The sequence below is a fragment of the Lipophrys pholis genome (assembly GCF_963383615.2).
Source record: "Lipophrys pholis genome assembly, chromosome: 22".
Taxonomy (NCBI): domain Eukaryota; kingdom Metazoa; phylum Chordata; class Actinopteri; order Blenniiformes; family Blenniidae; genus Lipophrys; species Lipophrys pholis.
Genome location: NC_137644.1, coordinates 10,580,532 through 10,595,480, shown reverse-complemented (window position 1 = coordinate 10,595,480; position 14,949 = coordinate 10,580,532). Strand labels below are relative to the sequence as shown.

Genomic DNA, 14,949 nt, shown 5'->3' with positions numbered 1-14,949 from the left:
GACCACAATGTGATTCACTACATTTCATGTATTTATTCAAAGACGGAGATGGAGACGTCAGATAAAGCCGAGGCAAAAGTTCACACAGACTTCATCTTCTTTCTTTTTTTCTTTCTTTTTTTTTTAATTTCTCAGGCTGTGTGTACGTCTTTCGCCCTCGTCTGTCTGGATGGGTTTGGTTTCCTGTTCGGGAGCCAGACGTGCTATAGAGTTTCCCCATAAGGCTCAAGGGGAACTTGGAAGGCCCATGTAGGGCAGGACCTTGTTTAACCCTCACAGAACACAAAATGTGGACTTTAGGTCGGTACGGAATGATTTAACCATCACACTGTCCTGAACCAGGTTTAAAACCCCAAAAAGCTCATCGAGACTAGATTCCGTCGATGAAGACAAACTGGAGGGCAGTGACGATTTCACAATCCTCTGAACCTTTATAAGTACTGCCAATAAAGACATTAAGGCAGAGGGGCCTTCAGTTGACTCAATAACATCTGGAAGTCGAAACAATCCAGCCTCAAAATCAAGATCAGACCTTATGACGGCAGTGTTAAAGGAGTCATCACCTGGTATTATCCAGTCTCCCTTAAATTGTCTTTTAATTTAATTGGAGAAAAAAATCTAAGGTAGATCCGATTCCGATTCTGATGGCAAACTGCTACCAAATAACCGCTCAATTCAACAGAGTCGTGTTTATGATGTTGGCCTCCTGGGTTGATGACGATCAAAATCTCCCGGTGTGGGGTGCGCCCCCTTGTGGGTGATTCTAGTTAGACCAAATAGCTCCAACAATAAAATTCTTGGGTCCATTAGTCAAATGGGAATCTACTTATCGAACTTGTACTTGTACTTCTCTTGACTATAGTGACGAAATGTACAAGGAACTCTTGGAAATCCCTTAGTTTTCTGCTGGAATTAGTCATAAAAGACATCAAACTCTGAATCGAAGGTCTTCAAAACGTTGCACTGATCAGCAGATCCTTTGTGACAAACCAGAAAGTTCCAAGGTTTTTGGCTCAGATGAGCTCCTCTGGCCTTCATTAGCAGAAGGTTCATTTATTATTCCGACAGCACTGTGAATGATCAATGGTTTCGTGTAATTAAGATGTAAAATACAAGAATGTTCTTTATGTAGGATTAACTTACATATACATTGTGTATATAGATTTGCACTTGTGGCTTGGATCCAGATCAGCTCACATCCAATTTTATAGCGAAAATCTAATTTGCTTTTGTTCCACTTGCTTGTTCAGCTTATTTGAGTAACTCATTTAGCTTCATTTGTGGGTTTTTGACGAGCATTTACACTGTCATTCCCCATCAAAGTGACAGCGCTGTTAACATCACCACATTAACCATCAAAGTCGCCCATCCTTCTTTCGAAAATTAAAGTGTTGCTTTTATTGTTTTTGGCCCCCGCTCGCTCAGATTTTCCCTCTTTGTTTCCCTGTCGCCGGGGCTCGCGCTCGCTTTCAGAGGGTTGCATCATTTTTTTTTTTTTAAAGCTCCCCGGGATTTCTCTGTTCCACCCAAACCACTTGTCGTCCTTTTTCTGCTGTAGTTAAGGGTGTGTGTCGTTTGCGTGAAAGTGCACAAAACACTTAAACCCTTGTAAACACACTATTAAGCTGGTTTTCCCAAGACCTCACAAACTGTCACATGTCGAAGCGTCTCGTGTGTTTCCATTCCTCCTTTGTATTTATTTTTTTTTCTTACAAAGAAACTAATTCCGATATGTTGTTTACTTAATCCCCCAAAATAAAAACGGGCAGCAACAAACACAACCCTTCTAATGTTGTTTGAAAATGAGATCACGTTTTAAAAGGACACAAAGCAGGAAGTCATCCATAAATAGATAAATAACCGGTAACACAAGTTTATCTTTGGTTTCACTTCAGGATACATTACATTATTTTCACAAAGGCTCAATAGATTTTCGGCCCAGTTTACACGACAACGTTCCAAGTTCCAACGCTTTGTTCATTTCAGAAAAGTTTCGCGTTAACATGGCAACGACAGAAACTCTGAAATTGATGTCATTAGCATGCCAGGCCATGAGGTGGCACTGTAGGTTGTTTTTGTAGTGAAACCACACACACACATGCAAGCAGAGAACAATACGCTATCAAGGTAAACACAATTGTTTCTTTTGAAATGAATGAAAAGAATCCTCTCAGCTGAAACTCATTTCCCCTACAAATTGGTTGGTTTCATTTTAAAATCCCCGTCACAGATTAAAAACAAAGTGGAGAACTTCGATTCCCAGAGGAAGAACACAGAAGCTCCTGTTTGTCCCCTTCTGGTTTGTCTTTGCTTGTGATGGCACACCGATGAGCGAGTGGAAGGCCTGGACTTCATCATTTTGTATTGTTTGTCATTAAAGACTGTAAAACCGAAGCTACTGATCATTAGGATTGTCTCTTTTCCCGGGACCTGATGGGACGCACCTCATAAATCACTGCGACAGATTCACTGAACGTCTTTATTGAGCAAACAAAAGTTACGTTTTATAACTTCTTCGGTGATTCCTGAGAAATGAATCCGGCAGAGAGTAGAACCTGGTCCGTCTCCCCTCCAACTCCCACTGACGGGCAAATATTTGTTACCCTGCTATGTGAGCGCATCGCACCGAATTGTTACCTAATTATCGAAAGTTTATAGAGGAAAGTACCTTTAATACAACAGACATGTTTTGTCAATGAGTATGTGTGTGTGTGTGTGTGTGTATGTCAACAGTGGAATAACTTGATGGGGGGGGCGCCGTAGTTCAAAGCCGCCGCTCACGGTGTTTCCATGCAGGGACCCTTCATTATCCCGCCTGTATACAAGTGTGAGATTCCTGTGGGGGACTCTGAAGCAGCCGGCCGCCATCTTTGACGGGCGTCCTCTGTAATTAGCCGCTCGCTAACAAGCCGCGTCTCTCCCCCTGCAGATTAAAGTGGAGAACCAGCAGGACTTCCAGGACATCACCAGCGTGGTGGCACTGGCGGGGACGTACGCCACCACCGAGCCCTTCGTCCAGTCCAAGTACGACATCCGCATCCAGAAGATCGGCAACAACTACAAGGCCTACATGTAAGAGTTCACAGCGGTTCTGTCATCGCTCATGAAAGCCTATAGTGTGAGGCGGCATCCCGCCAGGCCTCTAATTACTTCACGCAATTAACCACAAACACAGCAGTGTTTGAATAAGACTGTTTATTTTTCAAAGTGAGCCCTGAAAGCCTGAGCCAGCTGCTGGAAAGCTTTCTTTTTTCTCAGCTGACTGATCGAAACAACGTTGACCTCTCACATGATTACACCTCAAAGATTTAAGCAGTTATATCTTATCTGAGATAAATCTTGATGTTTTCACACAAAATTAGCTTTTGGAAGATTTTGAGGGTTTTGGATCATTGGTGGAACTTCATCGTGAAATTCATCTGCCGTTTCCCACCAGTGTGGACGCTTCAGCAAGAAATCAGAATGTGGAATAGAGCAACTGTTGATAAAGGACAGAAAAATATATAAATATCTTTGTCTAAAATCCATTTTTTTTACCTCCATATCAGGTCATTTTTATGTTTTACAGTTTAATTCTCTACTAGTTCCAGTGAAATTCAGAGCCCAGAAGCATATTTTCTGTATCTGCACACAATTTTTTCCCCACTTGGGAATATCTTATATTATTCCTGTTTGACTCGCACTCAACCTCACACTCAACCCTGATGTTGTTTTACGATACCTCCCACAAGTTTCCTCAGATTCACGTGTGAAGCTCAGTTTTAGATGGCCAAATGACCTTTCACATGCAATATCACATAGAAACAAGGTCATCTGTGCCTCTGTTGATAATTTGAATCTGTATATATATTTTATTGCAATTAAAGGCTCGTTCTAATCACATTTGAATACATTATGTACAGTATTTGCATTTTGTATTCATTAACATCTGTGTTTTGATGGTTACATTCCTCCACCATTACTCCATCTGGAACGGGACGCCGCTCTTTAATCCACCCGAGCTCACAGCAACAAAGAGCGTGATTTACCGTCCTCTTAACGTTTAAGACTTGTTTTTAAACAAATGTGAGGCAGGGTGTATCCAGGCCTTATCTCATCTCCATCTCCACCCACGGCCTCACCACTGAAGCCTTTTAAATCGCCCCTGACACAAACACGATGGATGAAAGTCCTGATGAATGCACCATATCTTGGTTTGTTTTTTCAGCTCCACAAGTAGTGAGTGACCAACTCGGAACGCAGGTTGATTCATTTCCTGCTCACTTTGTTTTTTGGTTTTGTTTTGTTTTCCTCCCTGTCTTTAGGAGAACATCAATTTCTGGGAACTGGAAGGCGAACACCGGCTCGGCCATGTTGGAACAGATTGCCATGACCGACAGGTAAAGTCTCTTTATTCCACGTGGTGGAGAGCAAAGTGCCGAGTCGCGGGGCTTGTAATCAGTGCCTTATCAGTAAAAGTTGGATGTTGCAGATACCGGATGTGGGTGGACTCCTGTGCCGAGATGTTTGGCGGCTTGGACGTCTGCGCTGTGAAGGCCGTGCACGGAAAAGATGGCAACGACTATATCATCGAGGTCAGTGTGTTTTCAGGAAGACCCCCCCGGCTTCAGTCTCAAAGTTGATTAACTGTCTCCGGTCCCTTCACCCTGGAAGTCGGATGCGCTGCGAAGCAGTTCACTGCTATAGCACTAGGGGGCGTATCAGGAGCGGCGGTGAAACTGCATAAAACTGTGTTCATTTTTCGGACTTAAAGATTTACCCGCCGGCTGACGGTAGTGGCGAGCGACAAGCCGGCTTCAGCACTGTGTCGTCCATCCTGTCGGAGGTGTTTCAAAACGCTGTGGACGGAACCGTCAACTTCGCTTTTCTGCCTTGCCTCTGGGCGGCGTTTGTCGTTTTACTTTTAAATTTAACAGCAAATCTCCAATAAAGTGGACAGCCTGCTCGTACCCTTTGCATATGGAGTATAAATAACGCCAGCGATGGTGGTTTATCTGTTTGAAATGTGGAGAGAAACAGCCAAAAAGGTAAAACGGCTAAAAACGTAATAAAATCTTCATTGTTCCAAACTGGAGAAATTGTAGAAACTCATAATATAAATGCGACCCAGTAAACTGTTTTTTTCCCCGATATGGCAAAGCTATAAATAACATTTTAAGAGCTTTGTTTTTCCTCCTTTTCAAAGGTTAAACATGTTTGGCTTCTCCAGACAAATTGTGTTTGATGGAAAGAAGTGAAACGTCTCTTCTGCTCGTAAAGGTTGCAGACCCGCGGCCGGAGGCCCCGAGTCCTGGCCGTCTGTCGGACAAACAGTCATGATCGTGGCCAAAGTCCCCAGACTTGACGGCACACGATCATGATCGGTGCGTAGACCAAACACAGGCTGCGCCACGAAAACAACAGCGGGGAACCTGCGGGTGACTCAGCGCGTCTGCCCACGCCGCAGGTTTACTGCTAAAGTTTGAAACCAGAACCGCGGGCTGAGGAGACCAGGCCGTTTTGGCGTGAGGTTTTTGGGGGTTGGTTCCTCGTTTCTCCATGAGTCCTGGCAGTTGCCCCGCCTCGTCAAAGTTCCACTGGAGTCAGCACCTGCAGACATGAGCAGGACCACGTCCAGCATTACGATCCGTCCTCACGCTGCCCGGGACCAAAAGAAACCCTTCCTCTTCTCGCTTCTGACAACAGTCCCACATTTCCAGCCTGTTAGAATCATCCTTTGTGTCCTAAATGGGCTAAAATGTCCAAACCACAGGACGGCTGCAATAATACCGGATGCTGGACCGTCTACACACGGTTCTGCTCCATTCTTCAGCTTCCTGGAAGCCGCAGAGCGCCGGCGGCAGGAAAATGAAATAATTGTTGACGGAGCAAAGCCATTAATCACGATCGGGAGCGGATCAAATCTGAGGATTTATAAAAGTGTGTCCGTGTTCCAGGTCAGGTCCCAGGTGAGCCGCACCAGTAAATGGTAGTATTATAATCTTCATTTTAATTCGCTATCGCTATGATTGACAGTTCCTGCGGCCAATCAGCACGCGCAAACACCTGTACCGGGCAAAATCTCGCATGTGCTCTCAAGAGCAGAGGAAGTTGCGGTATGAATTTGAATCATGGATTCAAAATCGATTAGAGGGAGACTGGATGCGTCAGAATAGCAGGTGATGAATCCTTTAAGAAGTTTACTTTGACTGAACTATTCTTTTAAAACAGGTGAAGAAACCTGACATTTGTATACAAGAACTGCAAATTCGACGATAACATGCGTCAATTCACCATGAGCTGGGACTCATATTATGATCATTTCTACATCTGTGTAGTAATCCTGATCACCAGTTTCAGGTCTCCGTTTGAGTCTTGAAGGTAAAGTAGCTGTGGGAGGAAAAAAAAAAGATTCATGTCATGATGGAAAACCTTGGGCTCTGGGTATTTCCCCAAAGTAAAGCAGCAACTCCAACACCTGCAGAAGCTGCTAATGGACTCGTTTCAGGGAAGACGCCTCGGTGTCGGCGTCATTTTCACTTGTCCCGCTTTATAAACGCTCGTGTAGGTCCGCTCCTTTGCTTTAAGAACAGAAGTCAAACGGTTGAAACGACTGCGGAGGCAAATTGTTGTTTCATTTGTAATCAGCCGAGTTTGCGCACCAGCTTCCTCTGCTTTCAAATCTGAGGAAACAGGCCGGGCTGGGACGTCTGACGTGTCCATATTTAGGCTGCGAGCGTGACATCACTCCTCTCTCTCTATCTATACGCTGGGTGAGGTCAGCACTGAGAGAAAGTAAGCCTCCGTTTTTAAACTCCAGGAAATGTCTCCCAGCTCCCCGGGGGACTTGGTCTGCTTGTGAGGCGGTGGAGCAGCAGCGCTCCCCCCTCCTCTTCCTCCGCCTCCTCCACCTCTAATGGAATCTAATTAAGTGCAACAGCGAAGAGCTGCAGTCCCTTAAAGGAAGGGATCTGCGTCGGGGTTTCTTTTTGTTTCGGACAAAGACAACAGCCCTGACGCCTCGTCCTAATGAGACGAAACGAGACACGTCATTAACACGTTCCTGCAGCCCGTCGTCACATCCAGAGGTGACGGCGATGTGGCGTTACGCAACACGATGTCCCACAACATGACGCGGCACATCGCAGCCTGACGAGGCTGCGTGGACACGACTCTTCAAACACGACGATGTGTAATCGGCCTCGACAACCTGATGCAGTAATACTTAAGTGACACGGACTGGATGATAACGTGACGACAGTTTAACGCTGGAACCAGACAGCCAGCGTCGCCTCCCGACATACACGAGTCAGCTTTTCTGGTTCACTGCCACAGTATCGATTGTTCAGAGACGAATCCAGGTCCAGTCGAAAGCTGAAGCAGGACTCTGCAGCCTTTGACTTTCAACCAAATCAAATTCAGCTGGAGCCGCGACACACGTTTCACCTTTAACAGGAGATGAACACAAGCTTAGAAAGTTTCACATACAGTTTTAGATCTTAAGTTGGATTTATGAATTTCCAATTACAGTTCAGGATGGGGAAACTTTTTTTTTTTATTACATTTTCAGCTGTTTTTCTACCTGATTTTAGCAGCTTCACCCTTTCCCCCCAGTATATTTTAAACAATTTTGACATTTAACTGTTTTAACCTTTAGGGCTCTTTTTAAAAGTTTATTTCCCACCTCTATTTTTAAGTTATTTTATGCTTTTTTACTTTACAGAGGCGCAGGTTACAGACCGTCACCCTAAAACATGGCATTAAAAGAAGTCCCGCTGTCTTGTTGAAAGTTTTTTGGGTGAATATTCTCTTAAATCAAGTGGGATGAGACACTTTGACTAAAAACAAGACTAATAGAGTTCGTAAGATTTAGAGTTTTTGCAGCGTGGGTGCACTGCAAAAAAGTGGCAGCCCGAATATAACTTATAGACACTTCGTTTCAGTGTGTGGAGCAAGTAAATAGCTAAAATGGTTTGAATGACTAAAAATAGAAAACCGCGAAATGGCTAGAAAAGGTAAAGCAGCTCAAAAATGTCGAATTGCCTTGAATTGGAATGTTGGAAGGGTTAAACACGGGGGCGTTTATTTTCAGAGTCGCAGCCTCCTGATGAGTGTTTCTCCCGGCCAGGACAGAGGGACATTGTGACATTTCGCAGGAAGCAAAACATCGTCTCTGTTATGATTTGAACTTTTGCACATGTTTGCCACGCGGCGTCGGAAAGGGAACGTCAAATAAAGTGACTGCGTGCAAGCGGGAGGACTGCACACGCCGCCGTCTCCCTGACAAAACATCCTCCTCAGAATGTCCCGTCGCCGCGACCGTAACCCCCGCCGCCAGCACGTTCCCCACGTGGTGTCCTCTGTAAACTTTCCCATGCCGCGGTGGCACGCTGTGCAGACGGAGGGTTTAAAATACGTGCAGGACAACACCTCTCGTGTTCCAGCCCGGGCCCCAAAAACTCTGGATCCTAATAAATCAGCAGGGTGGATCCCGGCTCCGCTCGCCGCCGCCGCCGCCGTTTGAAGTCGGGCCCGGCCCGCTGGTTTGCCAGGACTCCGCTCGGTTCCCCAGTGGGTATGACTCAACTGACCAGAACACCGTGCCACACCCCTCCTCGCCGCCGAAATCCTCGCCAAGAAGCTGGGGACAGAAAAAAGAAAGGCTTTCAAGAGAGAATCAAACGGCCTGAAAAACAAAGAGAACCAGCGCAGAACAATGTCTTGTTATTGTCTGGATTTGAAGAAATCCCCCATTTTCATCTCACAACTCAAAACACCGACATAATGAAGAGAAACTAAATCTCGGACTGTGTGAATTTCCTCTTTATGAAATAGTGCATAGCTGGCTGCACTTGTTATATTGTCAAAGGATTTTTCAAACGCAGCTTTAATCATAAAATGACCTTATTGGCTTTATTGCTATTAAAATTGGCAAAATTATAGACGTCTTCTTCTTTGGCAATATGTGATATGGCAATATTCTATAGCTTTTAGTCTTTTACCGATGCAGTATTTCTTTTTCAAATCTTTAAATCTTACAAACGAGCAAAACTGCTGAGAAAAAATATAGAATTGTTATTGTCGTCATTCTTGTCCTTATATTAGTCGTTGATAAGCTTTGCACATATTAAATTAGCCAGCCTCATTTCAAAGGTTAAATGTTGTTTTGTGGCTCCAGTTTAATTTGATTTGGTGGAAAATCACCAAAGTGGCTCTTTTGGTAATGAAGGTTGCAGAAGAAAAGGTGTCTAATGTCTAATGTGGCGTCTTTTTGTGCATTAAGTCTGTTTGCTGTGTGAAGCCACGTCTGATCATCATCTTGTTGTTTTATGCTCAATTAAATTGGTTAAATATCAGAAGAAAAAACAAACAAAAAACAACTTCTTCAGATGCAGAATGTCGTGGATTATGTCAGGAACTGGAGAGGGCCAACACACACACACACACACACACACACACACACACACACACACACACACACACACACACACACACACACACACACACACACACAGAGAGCTCGGTGCACCACACAGGACGTCTGAGTGGAAACCAGCAGCCACACTCCTCCTCCTCCTCCGTCGCCGTTTGTTTGGTTCTTGGGGAAAGACGACGGTGTGTGTCTGAGCTCCACGTGCTCTGAGGTTCTGTCTCACACACACATACACACACACTCACTCACACACACACACACACACACGTGTGTGTACATGTGAGCTCGAGTGATGGGAAAGTTTCTTTTCTTGTTATTTTTTCTGTTGTCTCCTCTCCTAAGGTGATTATTTGTGTGGCGGGAGAGTTTTGTCCCCGGCAACATAATATTTACCGACAAACTTTGATCTTCCTGGAAAGTCTAATTTTAGTTTTTTGTCCATGTGAGGGTGGCACAGAACAACATCAATCTGACAGATTAGATTTGCATCAACTGGAGAAAGGCTCGGCGGCCTTCGGTGAGAATCCGTGTTGACATGCCGAGTGGGCGGCTCCGGGTTTGTTGCTTGTTTGCAGGAAGTGGCGGGACAGATACAGGATGAGGGGCTTTTTCTGATGGGAACAGGCAGCGAGCGGAGTCCCGCTCTGGACATCCGGCAGGTGAACTGGATTTAAAGCCAGCGCAGGGTGGAAGAGCTTATGGCCTCTGACCCCGGCGCAGACAGATCCCATCGCCGTCTCTGTGAGCGGCACAAAGTGACTCATGCTTTTTGGCGCGGCACCAGTGAATCCATTATCCCAGCCTGCATCAGAGGCCGCCCTCGCTATTCGCTCTGCAACATCACCATCTGGTGGAGAGCGGCGAGCCTCAGCCTCAGCCTCAGCCCCAGCCTCAGCCTCAGCCCCAGCCCCAGCCCCAGCCTCAGCCTCAGCCTCAGCCCCAGCCCCAGCCCCAGCCCCAGCCCCAGCCTCAGCCTCAGCCTCAGCCCCAGCCCCAGCCCCAGCCCCAGCCTCAGCCTCAGCAGCTCCTCTGGTGTCTCGCAGGTGATGGACAGCTCCATGCCGCTGATCGGGGAGCATGTGGAGGAGGACAAGCAGCTCATCACCGAGCTGGTCATCAACAAGATGGCCCAGGTGCTGCTGGGAGTTTGCACGCCTCAGACTTCTTCTGTCAAGGTACGACTTCATTCAGGTCATCGGTTTAGAGCTGCCGTATTTGTTTTAACGACGCGGTGAAGTAACTATCACTAAATGGTGCAGAGAGATCCGAAGGATCTGCTGAGTTTTAATTCACACATGAAAATGTGTGTTTCAGGTGAATTAGTAGGTTTCATCTTCAAATTTACAAATTAATAAAGGCAAATCTTCCCCAAAAATGTTATTTTAATCCCAATAGATCATCAACATATTGAAAGTGAGACATTTTACCATTTAATGGGAGATATTTGCTTGTTTGCAGTACATCTCCAAAAAGTTTAGACAGGGCTTGTGAAGTGAAGAGAGTTAATAGAAAGATAGATTCTGATATCTCTTCATGTTGAGCATGTTACAAATTAAAACACAACAATAATACTACTACTAATAATATGAGAAGTTCGCTCAAACTAAATAAATAATGTGAAGAATGTCCCATTCTTGTCTGATGAGGAGAGAATATTCAATTTCAGTGGTATTACTTTAGAGATAAAGTAATAAATACTTTCTTCTTATCTCTCCCTCTTTAAACAGACCACACAGCCTCGACGAGGTAAGAATACTCTTTGTTACTACGAATGTTCCACCACGAAATGTGTGATCAAGTAAGAATGGAAAGTGTTTTGGTTTTTAGATATTTTACTTTGGACTAAAGAGTTAGTGGACACATTTGAAGGAAAATGGGTAAAAAGAAAATCTCGACAACATTACATGGCTTTATATGGTCATTTGAAGTCCAGCACATCTACAGCTATTATAGTATTAAACTCCAACAAGAAGTCAGAGATGTTTACTGGCCAAGTTCACAACAGGAATCCTTCATATGACTGTAAAGTTTAATCAAAGTATGTGAGTGCCTTTTAAAGCATCACTCTTGATCTATTGACTCTATTGAGCGCTTCTGCAGCCGTGCAGGTTTATTGATCAGACACAACAGTGACTCGTACAGATTCCCATACCAGATGTGTAAAGTCTGCCCACGTGCTGCAGGGGGTCACCGCTCTGCTTCGGCCTCTCCGTCCCAGTCGGCCCAGGGCTCGCCTCAGAGAGCCCGCTCCGCCACCACCTCCCCCAGCCAGGCCTTCCAGCCCGGGCCCATCCCGGCCTCCTCCGGCCCCGGAGCCCCGAAGCAGTCGCCCCAGCTGAAGTAAGTCTGTCAGTTGATTCTCTTTCGTATCGAATCCAGAAACCACGTGTGTTTTTAGTGCCGTCACAACAGGAATCCGTCTTTTTACATCCATAATCTCAAATATCACGTGAGAACCTGCACGAGGAAAATCAGAAAAACACCTTTTAGCCACCAGGTGGCAGTGTTTTGATCCATCCCAGGTCATTTTTAAACTCAACAGTTCACACACTCCACCATCAGCTGGGCTGAATTACACAAAATAAAAGCAAAGGTGCAGTACAAGAACATTAGTAGATACTAACCATTCAGTTTGATGCACGTTTTACAAAATCCTTTACTTTACTTAGAATCATTTACTTTTGTAAATACTTCTGTTTGTTCTTCCCCGTCTTGGTTTTTGATATGTAATACTGCACTGTGAGTCACCTTGTGTCTGGATGCTCGAGAATATAAAATAGCCAGCATCCGATCCTTGATTGAAGCAACTTTTCTCTTGTTTCCACAGTAAATCTCAGTCGCTGACCAACACCTTCACGGAGACGTTACGAGGCAGCCTGACCGACGACGAGGCCAAAGCCGAGACCATCCGCTCGCTGCGACAGTCCTTCGCCAGCCTCTTCTCCGACTAAAGACTGGGCCCGGTCATCAGGTTAAAAAAAAAAAAAAAGAAAAGCAAAACAGGATAACTGCTGAGTCCCTTACGGAGTCGCCTCTCTTTCCTCCACCTCCCCAACTCGCTGTTGGCTCTCCTTCCTCCTCCATGCTTGTGACTTCCGGCTGTCGGCAGCCGAAGGCGATCAGTCAGATTCACCAAGAGGTCGACATGTTTCCTTTCTTCCAAGTTTTAAGTGTTGTGGGACGTCGATTGAACAAACCAAACTCCTTTCAGTTTTCTATGACTTCTGTTCAGCCTGATTGTCTTGTCTGTTTCTTGTCTCCCCCCCCCCCTGAACGCGTAATCCTTTGTGTTTTATTGAAACCGATCATGTTCGTCGACCGACGGCATTTTTCCAACCTTTTTTTTTTTCTTTTTTTTTTGAAGATTCCAGTAAATAATCCTAATCTCGCTCGTACTGCTTGGTGTATAACCGTTTTCTCTGTCTAACCAGTGAATCTCTTCCTACCTTCGTTCGTTTACTGATGACACTAGTTGACGCAAAGCTTCCAAATGGTTTTGCAAGACGTCTACGGCAATACCCCCGAATCCGATTCCACCGTGAGAAACGTCTCGGTTCACCAGCGATCTCTTCAGACAGTTCAGCCAGCAGTCCGCGTGCTGCAGACGCACCTCGGGTTCACGGAGGGACTCGTCTACCTTGACCCAACGTTACCAAAGTGCTTTTTGAAGACCCCCGAGAACCCCAACCCCCGCTCCTCAGATAACAGTCGCAACTCTAATGAAACCGGAGGTTGTGGTTTTCGTGAGGGAAATGCTGTCTTGGCTTCCAGCCGTCGTCTTCCATCACTGCAGTTCTTTCCCTCGTCGTACCGTTAAGGCAAACAGAGAGGATGTCATTATGCTGAGACTTAAGCTTCCACTGGGGGTGGGGGGGGTGTTTGCTTGTTCAACATCGTCTTCTTTAACCAATTACCGATAATTCATGATCGTCTTTTTTTCTTTTCTTTAAAGTGTGGTAGCACATGTCCTCCTGATTCTTCCTGTTGTGGACATGCATGGAAGTGAATGTTGTATTGGGAGTCAGGTTGGTTTCCCTCTAAATCAGTCTGAGGCGGCGCTTCTCTTCTTCATTAATGATTTCCTGCAAAAAAAAAAAAAAAAAAAGAAGATTTTTGTGCAAGTTAAAGTGAACATTATAGAGAAGGTGCTTTATGGCTTATTAGATGTATATATATAAGCCGTATATAAACAGTGTCGGGTCTTTTTTGTTGGAAGATTTCCTGTAAAGAAGTGCTTCAAAGATAGAATGTGAATTTTAGTTAAAGAAACATGACGTTCTCCTGTGATTTACTATTAAGTCCATTCAAAAGCAATCTCAGCAGTCCTTAGTATTAGAAAAACAAATATTGTCGTCTTATTAACTAAACTGTTAGGGCTTTTTTAAATGCAAAATAACTCTGGGGTGCAAACATCAGTGCAAGCGTTGCATCCAGCTCACAGGAGCAGATTAATTGTATAATTTAGCTTCCGATGCGAAGCACAATCCCAATCTGATGGTCTTTAAATTGAGCGTGAAAATCACTGCGATACCAGCGAATTGGCTCCGTGCTTATTTGTCTTTCTGCAGGATGTTACGAGTAGGATCTTTGAATATGTGAACAGTGTTGAAGACATGACGACGATGATGATGATGATGATGACGGTGGCCCCGTTTTGTGAATAATCGTATTGAAATGCATGAAGGTGTTTTGTGGTGGCGTGTGTGGGTGATCACACTACAAAACAGGAGCGAGTCCTTTTTGCAATAATTCCGTTTGGTGTTTTGACGCTCTTCCGTTGGTTTGAACTGTAAAACTCGACACTTTATGAGAAACTTATTTTCCGCCCCCCGTTTACACGACAACGTTTCAAGTGAAAACACGTCTGTTTTTTTTTTTTTTTTTTTCGCTTCACAAAAGTTGCACGTTTTCACTGTATAGTTTTGAGAACGGTGTCCGTTTACACCAACACAGGAGGAAACACTGAAGAAGTTGTGTTCTGCCACGTTTCCACGGAGACACGGTTGTAGCGTTTTCAAAAGGTTACGTTTTCCTCCGTTTCCACGGTGACCGAGGGTTTTCAAAAAGCCCCACCTTGGGAGCCGTTTTTCAAAGAGCCGTATTTTCAGCGACTCCGAGTACCGTCGTCGTGTAAACCCAAAATGCGACAAAAGTTTTGTGTTTTCACTTTAAAAAGGTTGTCGTGTAAACGATGCGTCAATCAAACTTTTTTTTTTTTTTTTTCGTTTTTGTTTTCTTAACTTATTGGCCATAATGGGAAAAATAAATAAAATAAAATAAATAATAAAAAAAAAAAAAGAAGATACAATTATATATGGTATGAATGATCTGATTGGTTGCCTGTATATGTAGTGGGAGGAGCTATAGAATGCCATTAAGCCCCGCCCACTTAGCTATTCTACACAACCATCAAGCTTTGTGTTTTTTAAAAGTGATTATCCAGTTTACAGTGATATTGGTGTCAGATTTCAAACCTTCTGAAGAATATGCGTCAGACAGAAGTAATATCACTTCTAATCGAGCTTAGCGGTCATTGC

General features: G+C 44.6%; 1 protein-coding gene across 1 annotated transcript in view; it reads left to right on the top strand.

The window, feature by feature from the left end:
• The window catches only part of syn3 (synapsin III), a 91,992-nt gene extending 78,494 nt beyond the window's left edge, over window positions 1-13,498 (top strand). Inside the window, exons 8-14 of the mRNA XM_080491806.1 lie at window positions 2,930-3,072; window positions 4,305-4,379; window positions 4,472-4,574; window positions 10,456-10,587; window positions 11,140-11,158; window positions 11,596-11,752; window positions 12,240-13,498. Of these exons, the coding sequence (XP_080347932.1) occupies window positions 2,930-3,072; window positions 4,305-4,379; window positions 4,472-4,574; window positions 10,456-10,587; window positions 11,140-11,158; window positions 11,596-11,752; window positions 12,240-12,363 (753 nt within the window). The 3' untranslated portion in view covers window positions 12,364-13,498. The remainder of the gene's footprint in view (window positions 1-2,929; window positions 3,073-4,304; window positions 4,380-4,471; window positions 4,575-10,455; window positions 10,588-11,139; window positions 11,159-11,595; window positions 11,753-12,239) is intronic.
• The last annotated feature ends 1,451 nt before the right edge of the window (window positions 13,499-14,949 follow it).